The 11,524-nt window shown below is 38.6% G+C and overlaps 1 protein-coding gene across 1 annotated transcript in view; it reads right to left on the reverse strand.

Annotated features, from left to right (window-relative positions):
• Window positions 1–10,218, reverse strand: part of NAALADL2 (N-acetylated alpha-linked acidic dipeptidase like 2) — a 1,269,517-nt gene extending 1,259,299 nt beyond the window's left edge. The window contains exon 1 of the mRNA XM_077290507.1: window positions 10,044–10,218. Within this exon, the coding sequence (XP_077146622.1) occupies window positions 10,044–10,086 (43 nt within the window). The 5' untranslated portion in view covers window positions 10,087–10,218. The remainder of the gene's footprint in view (window positions 1–10,043) is intronic.
• Between the last annotated feature and the right edge of the window lie 1,306 nt (window positions 10,219–11,524).

An 11,524-nucleotide genomic window follows, 5' to 3' on the forward strand; every position in this document is an offset into this window, starting at 1 on the left:
GAGACGCGCGCATTTTAAAATGCGCGCGTGTCCAGCCTCCCGTGACGTCACGGCTTGTGATTGGTTGCGTCGCCCATGTGACCGCGACGCAACCAATCACAACGCCGGAACGTAATTTTAAAATCCTGAAGGACCTGAAATTACGTCACGGCTTGCTGTGATTGGTTGCGTCCCGGCCACATGGGCGGCGCGCGACCAATCACAAGCCGGGACTTCGCGTAAGGAAGTTAAAGCGCGAATTTTAAGCAAACAACGCTGCCGGTTCCCTCGGTAAGGTGCAGGCTGCGTCGGAGAGGTGAGTATAGCAATATTTTTTATTTTAATTCTTTATTTTACACATTAATATGGTTCCCAGGGCCTGAAGGAGAGTTTCCTCTCCTTCAGACCCTGGGAACCATCAGGGATACCGTCCGATACATGAGTCCCATTGACTTGTATTGGTATCGGGTATCGGTATCGGATTAGATCCGATACTTTGCCGGTATCGGCCGATACTTTCCGATACCGATACTTTCAAGTATCGGACGGTATCGTTCAACACTATTCATGAACTTACACTCCCTCCTTGAATAGCAGACATTTCTTGGAAAAAAAAAGTATAAATATATTACATATAGATTAGCATACATATAATCTATAGACCTGGGAACAACCTCTAAAGCATTAGACTTCGAGTCTTCAAGCATGACTTCTATGAATTACAGCCGAATGTCACAAAATAAACAACTGACTTTCACTCTGAAACACCTGTACAAGAATGCAATGGTTTAACATGTTTCTGAAACCATGTCTTTTATATTTTGGGTTTATAATACCCAAAAGATATTACATGTTTATATGACTTTCAAACCTGACATTTTATGATCTGAATAGATCCAAAAAATATTTTCCTTTAAATATATTTTTGATACTTTACGTTAAGCTCATGAAAATCTGTAAATTAATCATTTTGAGTTGTATATTCCGGTATACAGATCAATTTTCATGTGATTACTTGGAGAGGTTTCACCATCAGACTCTCAATAAGGAAAGCTTTGCCGTACTAAATGTAAACAATATAGTACAGGATCATTGGAAGAATGCCCAACACTCTAAGGAGGTTGTAATGTGGCCACTGCAGAAAGAAAATCATGTATCTCCTTGGAAAATGCAGTGACAAAGAATGACCTTGTAATTGCTGCCAGATCAATGGCTTGTCCTGGCTGATCTCCACAGTATGTCAAACTGAAGCAGGAATACGTTCTCAATGCCCTATTACTAGACCTTTCCAGCAGGTTAATACAAAACTATGTTTCCATACAAGTCGGATGCATCTCATAGAGTAGAAAAACACGCATCAGAATACAAACGTTCTTCATGTCAAGGTTTACTGTATATAAAACACTGATGCATTTAACTTTATGCACTGCAACACAGCATATCAACAGACAAGGCTGTAAATGTCAATGTGGCAAAGTCCAGAATATTTGAAGAAATTAGAAATGCCACTTTTTTTTTTTTTAATAAAGCAGATTCAAACTTTGTTATTGTGTCTCAGATATTATATTCATCTGTTTTTGGGTAAGATTAATTTAACATGCTAAATTTTCAATGCCACTCTAGTCCATAGAATCATCACCAAGCTTTGTACAGACACAGAAAAGTAAACCTGCACCGGAAGGTTTCAATTACATGTGCATTTTTATTTAATTTATGTTTTTGCCTTTTGTAGAAAGCAATTATAGGAGGGAGGAGAAAATTTTTTTTTTTCTGTTAAAGAACATTTACGGCTAAGTGAAAAATGCCTGAAACAATAGCAGAAATTAATGCCATACTGTAGTATTGATGCGCATTTAGAGTATGGCATAGGGTCAGTGTAAAATCACTTAATTGGCAACAAAGGCACTGCCATTCTGCCGGGCAGACTGATTGTAGATATGATGTACAATAGACAGAATTAGCAGATATTTGTGACATACTTTTCTTAGCTTAATTTACCATTGCGGCTAATTAGTTGACTCAGTTGAGTACCACTAGGTAGTCAGGTCATGTAGTTAGTCAAGATCTTCAATGCTGCAGGACACACTGGATCAGTGGTGGATTTATTACCTTAATAATAGGACTTATTTTATGCAATTTCACCCAATTGCATAGACATATGAAGTTAGAAAACCCATTTAAAAATCCATCCCATCAAGATATAATAATCTCATAATATACTGCAGTCATCATAATATAAAGCACTGTGTACCATCAATTGCTCAGTTTGCCCTTATATTCAGTTAGTTCTTTTTCCTATTACATCTATGATATCATTGACCAAAAATTGGCTACCTGAATCCGTGTAAGCTCTATGTAGAATCATGAGTCCTTTTTCCCTGCATGAGTCATAAATAGAACTACAATTCTACATCACTGCAAAGTCCCCGGCAGAGAAAGGAGAAAGTGGGTCAGGAGATTAAAAGGGGGATTACTTAAAGATGCACTCCCATTAAAAATAAGACACCAATTAAAATATGTTTCAATTTTAGCAGAAAAAGAAACCAGACCTGGAAACAAGATCCTGTAAAGGGACATTAAGGAAGCTCTCCCAATAATATTTTTTATCTTCAATTCCCTTTGCAATAGTCATAGGCCCCATTGAACATGGTTACACCATATATCAAATCTAAAACAATTTGTAAAGTCTCACAATTTTGGTGCAGTGCAAGGGTTGCACCAAATTTTTTATGAGCTTTGGCATTATCACTCCAGATCCAGGCAGCTCAGGGAAGATGGGGTGAGATGGTGTTGGACCCTGACATACTCCCTTATCAACGCTTCCTCAGGAAGTCTAGAGGGTGAAAAAAGCGTTGAGGTGCTGCAGTGCTTATGTTCCCCTTTCACACAGGAATTACGGCCTCAGGTACGTTCCTTTTTTATTCAATAGAGCTATCTGGACAACACCCCCTCCGCTTAATGCTGGGCCCATAATCTTTATATGTGTTAGCTACGTTAGGACTTTACATAATGGAAGGACTGTTGATAGCTGATAATGTCTATTAACTTGTATATTTGTATAATTGCCTTGTAATGCTTTAATTTCCTGTTCTGTCCAGATGTCATCGTATCCCAGAATTCCACGTGGAGTAAGTTCACCGACCGCCATATTGGGACACCCAAGTGATGGATGTCTCAATAAGGAAAATGCAGCTGGTTCCAATCTATTGCGCGGTACCACCAGTGGAACACTGTCACACCACACACACTTTATATGCCACATGCACCTCACACACACACTTGCAGCCCCTTGCGCGGTACCACCAGCAGAACGCCGTCACAAATATGCTGCTGCAATCAGCTGAATTATTCACTGACTGCCGCCATCTTTGTACAGGAGGAGTGCATGCGCAGTTTTAATGTGATCGCTGCTATCTGTCTGCACAAAGATGGCGGCTGTCTGCAGTGAATTATTCGGCTGATCCCGGTGGAAGATGCATGTCTACAGGCAGAGGAAGCTGGTCGCATTAAAGGGGTTTTCCATGAATGAAAGTTTATTTTAAAAATTGACTGTGTCTGGCCATATAGCACATCTCCTGGGCAGGGGAGGAAGCAAAAGATAATACTGATTATATAATTTTAAAATTAATTCTACAGAAAACTTATGGAAAGAGGTGAAGCTCCGAGTTGCCAAGCGACAGCCCCAAAATCTTAATGATTTAGAGATGATCTGCAAGGAGAGTGAACCAAAATTCCTCCTGACATGTGGGCAAACCTCATCATCAACTGCAAAAGACATCTGACTGCTGTACTTGCCGACAAGGGTTTTGCCACCAAGTATTAGTCTTGTCTGCAAGAGGGATCAAATACTTCTTTCTGACTGCAAAATGCAAATACATTTATAAAATGTTATTTTTCTGGATTTAATGTTTGATATTCTCTCTCTCAATATTAAAATTAACCTACAAATTATATAAATGTATATGAACCTGTGCACTTATGCCTAGCTACATTTCCTGTGTGTAGACCCTCAAATCTGGGTCTGAGAGGGCATTTTTGTCCGCCTAGCCCTGGTTGTCTCTGTATGTCTTTTTACAGTTCTCACAAACTTTCACTATTTCTATAATTCTCATTAATAAAGTATTATAATACACTAATAACGATTGTCTGCCACTTCTGATTCTTCTTATATAATCTATATGCTTTGATTCACATTGGAGCATATTAATGCTCTTTAGAAACTATCTGATTAGATTATCTATATAGGTTCTATAATCCAACACTCTGATATTGTTTATCAAGTTTCAACTCAGAGAGGTTAAATTGGTTTTCTTTTTTTTATACTCCCTTTTAAAGACTGGATAAATGTTGGCCTGGTTGAATCAGGTTGATGGTGTACACAACGCATTTGTGTTTGATATTACATCCTTTGAGTCTCACATCGAAGTTCTCATAAGGATGGAAAGTTTTGGTCTACACATCTGGCTAGTCTGATTTGTGGTCACAGGGTGAAGAAGAGATCTGAAACAAGATTAAATAAGTACGAGAATAAATGTACAGTGTACACAACAACTATTGCAACCAGACTACAAGACAAAAATGGGTAATCCTTTACTGTCTATCCAGGTATATGATTCTGACATTATTCTGATGCACCAAGAACGGCAACATGGACAAGCCTTCTTTTTCTAATGTATGATATTAGTAATCCGTAACTGAAATCTATAGAATTCTTCCTATGATAGCTTTTTAATAAGACCAGATGAAAAGCTTAATTATTACAGAATTTTAGAGGCTAGGGATATTTGAGAGTTGAGTAAATATCCCTGGTAGAACAAATGATATGTGTGCTCAGGTATTTTCACTGCAGTGTGAGAACAAAAGTAGGGTAAGCTCCGATTACATGCCAAATCAGACAGGCCCTGAAACACTTCTGGCATCTTGTGCATTGGTGAATAGAGTCCCAGAAGGCCAAATATTTAATTATGTGCCACTGGAAAATAATACATTACAAAATCCAATGCCAGAGCAGTGCAAATAAATATGTCCTACATGCAATGTTAACAATTGGCACATGCTGAGGCTTCAGATTCTAATATCACTCCCAAAGTAGGAATATACAATATATATACACACAGCAGAAGTTACTCATTTAGGGCAAGATAAAAAGTTTATAGACAACTCTGGCTCCTAGAATGCTCACTCAGATATAGTTTGTTGTCTATAAAGTATACAGTAGCCGCACACAAGCTAATAAGTCTGGCAACAAGGTATAATACAAATTCAAAAAGTGAATTTTACCAATAACATTTACACACAAAAAAAAAAACACAACACACACTACAATAAAGGAGATCAATTTACCAATACTGTGTAAGTCTTAGCCAAGAATTTTAAAATCCTGCAAATCTATTGTAGAGACTCATGCTGATTGATAAATGAGATGCATCTTTTTAGACTCATTCGGTAAACTAGTTGTTCACTATTTGGACAACTCCTTGTCACGACTCACAATTGGCCCCGATAAAAGAAGAAAGCTGATATTCGCCTCCTGTGCTGCCACAGTTTCCGTGGTGTCGGCACTCGCTCTCCCGAGTGATCTCAGCAATTGTATCACTATCCCCACCTTTTGTAGAATTAAACACAAGGAGGAAGTCAGATATCAGCTGCAGCCCAGACTTCTTCATGATCAATTCGACAAAATATGGGAACAGTGACACCAGTGCCGATTGAGTGTCTGTCTAAATTGTCTCAACAGCACGAGAGCCCAGTGACCATGAGTGCCAACACCCCTGGAATGGAGCCGACACATGAGGGGAGTATAAGCTTTTTATTTTATTGGGGTTAAACATTTAGTTCGAAAAGGGGTTGTCCTAGTAGTAGGACAATACACAGTTGACATCAACTTGAAATACCATTACCCTGATTGCTAATGCACTAGGACAATTGGGAAGAAAGAGGCAAACAACCAGAACTGGTGCCTCTAATGTGATGTCCCACTTCTAGGGATGCAGCGGCCTGGTACTTTTAGGCTGGAAAAGGCCCAATAACCACGGACCTTTCCAGCCTGATAATATAAGCTCCCAGCAGTGTTTTACCATTGCGGGTTATAAAAAGTAAGGAAGAGATCTTGTCAATTTTTCCATTTATTTGGTTAATACATGTTACAGTAAACTGCAGACACAAGGCACTAAACATGTATCTCATGGATATCTATCATCTTTTTGTCTCATATCTAACTATGTCTATTACATCTATTCTGGTATGTGTCCCCCAGATGGTGCACACAGATATCACACTGTAAGATATCCATGTGTGGGGTGTAATGGCATCTGTGCTGCTGGAAAAAAACAAAAACGGACATGGTTACATGTGGGTCACACCGCAACACGGCCCATGTAAACACACAAACATGTATGCAGCCCCATAGATTAAAATGGATGTTTATGTAAATGACATGTCTCCGGTATGTGTATTTAAAAAAAAAAAATAACAAACACGTTCTGGAAACATTAATATGTGAAGGAGGCAGTAGACACAGTGGGTTTCTTTTCTATAAATGAAACTTGTTTGTGTTTTAAATTAGAAACATCTATGCCCCCTTACATTAACAGAAATCACAAAAATGGAATTGCCTTGATGTACTACATCTCTGCAGATGAGTGATAATAATGTTCTAATCTTTTTTGTATGGAAAGACTGATTTTGTGAGAGGAGGTATTTGATTTAGTGAACTATAGTTATATAACTATAATTATATTTCAATAAGAGCAAAGAACACGGCACTCTATAGAAAAGGTGCTATTGGTGCTGAAGTAAGGTATCCAACCCGTAGAACTGTAGTAAAGGAACATGGCACTCAATGTATGGGAAAAATAGAGCTTCCTTTTATTTGTGCATCCAGACGAAAAATTGATTATTAACGCTTTCGGTCCGACACAGGACATTCATCAGAACATTTTTTAACATTAACTGGATGTGGAAGCACGCCCAATGTGAGCAAATGAGCGTCCAGGGTATTGGGATCTGCTGCGGTGTGTGTGTGCTGGAGGACGGTAAGACATCACTCATATAGAGACAAGCGCATGGGTCAGGAGCAAATGACTTGCGGGAGTGCAGCGCTGTGTGTCCGGGTCCATGTAGGAGACGAGCGCGTGCAGCTGGTGTCTTACCGTCCTCCAGCATACACCCGCCGCAGCAGATCCCAATACCCTGGACGCTCATTTGCTCACATTGGGCGTGCTTCCACATCCAGTCAATGTTAAAGAATGTTCTGATGAAGGTCCTGTGTCGGACCGAAAATGTTCATAATTAATTTTTTGTCTAGATGCACAAATAAAAGGAAGCTCTATTTTTCCCATACATTGAGTGCCAAGTTCCTTTACTACAATACTATAATTATATTTCAGAGCTTAATACTGTGTTCTATTTATTAATCCCTGACATATCCATTTGGTATATTTTTTTTGTTCTGCTATTCCTATAATTGATACGTAATAGAGGTTTAAGACCCATTTTTAAAATGTGTGTACATGTTTGTCAATCAATTGGATTTTGCTTTTATAAAAAAAAACAAATATATAATAATAATAATAATAAATATATATATATATATCTCTATCTGTATATAATTGTCTAAGGGTTTTTCCGTCTGTCTGTCCCATTTATTCATCCGCTGATTGGTCGAGGCCGCCTGGGCCTCGACCAATCAGCGACGGGCACAGTATCGACGTAGAAATCCCGCATCTCTGATTGGTCGAGGCCGCCAGGCCTTGACCAATCAGCGACGGGCACAGTATCGACGTAGATGTCATAATGGTTGCCATGGCGACGATGATGTCATAAAGGTTGCCTCGACCAATCAGCGACGGGCACAGTCTGCCGCGAATTCTGGAATCATCATTGTCCATATACTACGGGGACATGCATATTCTAGAATACCCGATGCATTAGAATCGGGCCACAATCTAGTATATATATATAAATGTCTAAGGGTTTTCCTGTCTGTCCTGGAAATCCCGCGTCTCTGATTGGTTGAGGCCGCCTGGGGCCTCGACCAATCAGCGACGGGAACAGTATCGATGTAGATGTCATAATGGTTGCCATGGCGATGATGATGTCATAAAGGTTGCCTCGACCAATTTGCGACAGGCACAGTCTGCCGCGAATTCTGGAATGATCATTGTCCATATACTACGGGGACATGCATATTCTAGAATACCCGATGCGTTAGAATAGGGCCACAATCTAATATATATATATATATATATATATATATATATATATATATATATATATATATATATATATATATACACATATACATATACATACATACACACACACATTAAATTTCATTATAGATGTCACACTGTTATATTTATGGTGCCCACATCCTCTATGCCGTAGCTATAATGCAAAAAAAAAATGTTATCTTTACCAGGTTTATTGGAAAACTAATATAATAATAGTGCATTACACTATATGTATGGTATTATAGAATTTACAATAGCCATCATTCATGTAACATAAGAAGTGAAATCTTAAGCATGGTACTAGACCTATATTTCTCTGCCACACCTACGAACCATGAATCGTGGTATGTGTTAAAGGGGCCCACTGAGACATTTTCACCCGGGGCCCACGAAAACTTGGAGCTAGCCATGCATAGCACATTAGTCAGTGACATGCTTTCAAAGTTTGAAAAAAGTAAAAACAGGAAGAACCACATAAAAATAGCTTGTGACAGGTTAATATTTTCTCCTGGGTAGAAATGCCTTCCATTTGACAAACTGCAGCAATTTGTTATTTACCCCTCCTTAATCTTAGGCCTCACTCAGATGGTTCATTTTGCTTCATCGGTTTTCATTGTGTGCAAAAAAAAAAAAAGGTAAAAAATGTAATTCAAGGTATCTTCTACCCATTAAACAGTGACAACAGACATCATCTTGACAATGCAAACATTAATTATTTTAGCACTCTTTCAGGTAGGTTACAGATCATATACACCTGAAAAATAGGTTGTGTGCACAAACCCTTAGGCCAGCACTTGTTCAGGAGATCTGCGGCTGGTCTGGAAATCACACTGACTGAATGCAATGCGCAAGACGACCATAGGCATCTTTCACATGTCAGTATATTTTTTGCTTTGGTTTTTCTTTTAATGCAACATAGCAAGACATGAACATTAAGTATTTGCTTAAAATTTATACCTTCTTCCTTTCATGTCCTCACATTGATTTATAAAAAAATAAATAAAGATTACTGAATAAACACTGGAGTGTGAAAGCTTAGGTCTTACAATGACAAATCTAGTCATGGTAGGGCTCGTCGTAAAATGTTGAAGAACAAAATCTTACATGCTAATATTCTTGACAGTTATCTAAGGTAATAGGAAGAGCGTATTATAAAACAAATGTGTTCAATGACTGTGGAGACATTAAATCTGGCTCTTGGCCATCACATCCAGTGTTACTTTTCTAAGCATCACATTTTACAATTAACGCACGCAAGCATTTCTAATATATTTGAACCAGTCACTAAACAATCACAATACAGAACACTGGCATCTACAGAAAGAAAGGAAACAAAGTAACAAACAAAAAAGACAAAACAACTAAAACACGCAAATTCGGAAAACTGTTAAATTCAAAACAATGCATCAACCTTAATAACATGAATAAATGACATTGGGTTTATGATCCGGCTGAATACAATGTGACATTACCAAAGCGAAACACAAGAGCCGTGATAACAATGTGCACCGCTATAAGAGACTGTCAAACTGACAGGTGCAAGACGACTGAACTGTAAATTTCCAGGAATGGGGCATGCCAGCTCTAGCACACCACCGCAGATCAGGTTAACACTCATACATTACCTTAACAACGTGCGACAGAGAAATACCGTAACTCAGAACACTTTTTCCCTTTCTATCACAGCACAATTTCAATTAGTCATGCTTTAGGTATGAAAACACCAACACATGCTGTTGCAAAAGGCAATACAAATCTCACAGGTTGCAGAGACTAATCTAACACCTGAACTCTTGAAAAAAAAATCACTTATCAAGCTGTTGAACTTACCTTGAAGTGAAACGCTTGCTGAATTGGATTCCTTTTCTCCCATTGTAGTTGTGATGTAAAAAAGAGAAACTTGTACAAAGTAGCAGTTTTCCTTAGAGTAAGTCACTATGCAGGCTGTGACCTCCTGCCGGGGTAGTGTACAGCGCTGCTGCAATAGTATACCTATTTAGCTAGTGAATAATTAGCAACCTGTTTCCTGAGTTACCTGGGCTTGCCTGACCTGTTTCTCTATCAACTGACATCATATCCTTTGATCTACAGTGCCCAGCACTAAACAGTGTGTCTTTGTTTCTGTAGAAAAAAAGTGTATTTGCATTAATGCATTGGTTATTTAATGTCAGTGGAGTTAGAAATGTTTTTGGTTATTATAGATTAAGGCCACAACTTTGCCATTTGAATTGGAAAAAAGAAATGCACAAATTCATTGCAATTTGCATGTAGGAGACAGCTTCAGTGGAGAAAATAACCTTCATAAAGGATTATTCACATGTTCAGTATACTGATCAAAATACTGAGGTGTGAAAAAGGGCTGTTCCAGGTTAAGAGTAAGTTCACACTAGGCGTTTTAAGTGGGTTTTTTTTTCCTGCTGCAAAACCTGATCTCTTGGCAGTAAGGAAGCTGCAGAAAAAAAAACACATTTTTTAGCATGCATATTTTTGTTCATTTTTTTCTGTGGTTCTGGCATGCTAGATTTGTGTCTTGTGCATGCTGATAAAGTTTAATGTTGAAAAAAAAGTTCTATTCTATAGAATCCGGTTTTGACATAAAAGCAGAAAAGCCTGTTGAAACATGTGTTTTTGGTGCATTTTTTCAGTGTTTTTTCATCACCAATTCATTTCAATGGGGGAGTAACGGTGAAAAAATTGCTGAAAGAAGTGACATGCTCCATTGTGCAATAAAAAATTGCAAACCACAATATCCTGATGCCAAAAATCCAAGCTTTTTGCATGAGATTTCTGAAATCTCATAGACTTTGCTGGTACTTTCAAACAGTTGAAAATTTGCACAAAACAAGCATTATAAAATGCTGCAAAAACTGCCTAGTGTGAACTTAGCCTTAGGCCTCTTTCTCACATCAGTAAACCAAAGCCAGGACTGAAGCATAAACCGAGATTACTATAAGGCTAGGTTCACATGTTCACTATTTGGTCAGCATTTTACCTCAGTATGTGTGAGCCAAAACTAGGAGTAGAACAATAAGGGCAGAGACAGACTGCCATATTTCTCATGTGAAAATCGCATCGCACTGCATGGACTGGCCCAGCATCTTTCCGGACCTGAGCAAGACAGTATAATGTATTTCTATGCAGCTGTCAAGCTCAGGTCAGGAGAGCCGACAGCCAGTACAAGGGTTACAATTCTTGCATGAGAAATATGGCAGTCTGTCTCTGCCCTCAGAGGAAAAGTATAATACAGACTAGTGATGAGCGAGCACTAAAATTCTCGGGTGCTCGTTGTTCGGGTTGAGCAGATTGGAAAA

The sequence above is a fragment of the Ranitomeya variabilis genome, chromosome 2 (genome assembly GCF_051348905.1).
Source record: "Ranitomeya variabilis isolate aRanVar5 chromosome 2, aRanVar5.hap1, whole genome shotgun sequence".
NCBI lineage: Eukaryota > Metazoa > Chordata > Amphibia > Anura > Dendrobatidae > Ranitomeya > Ranitomeya variabilis.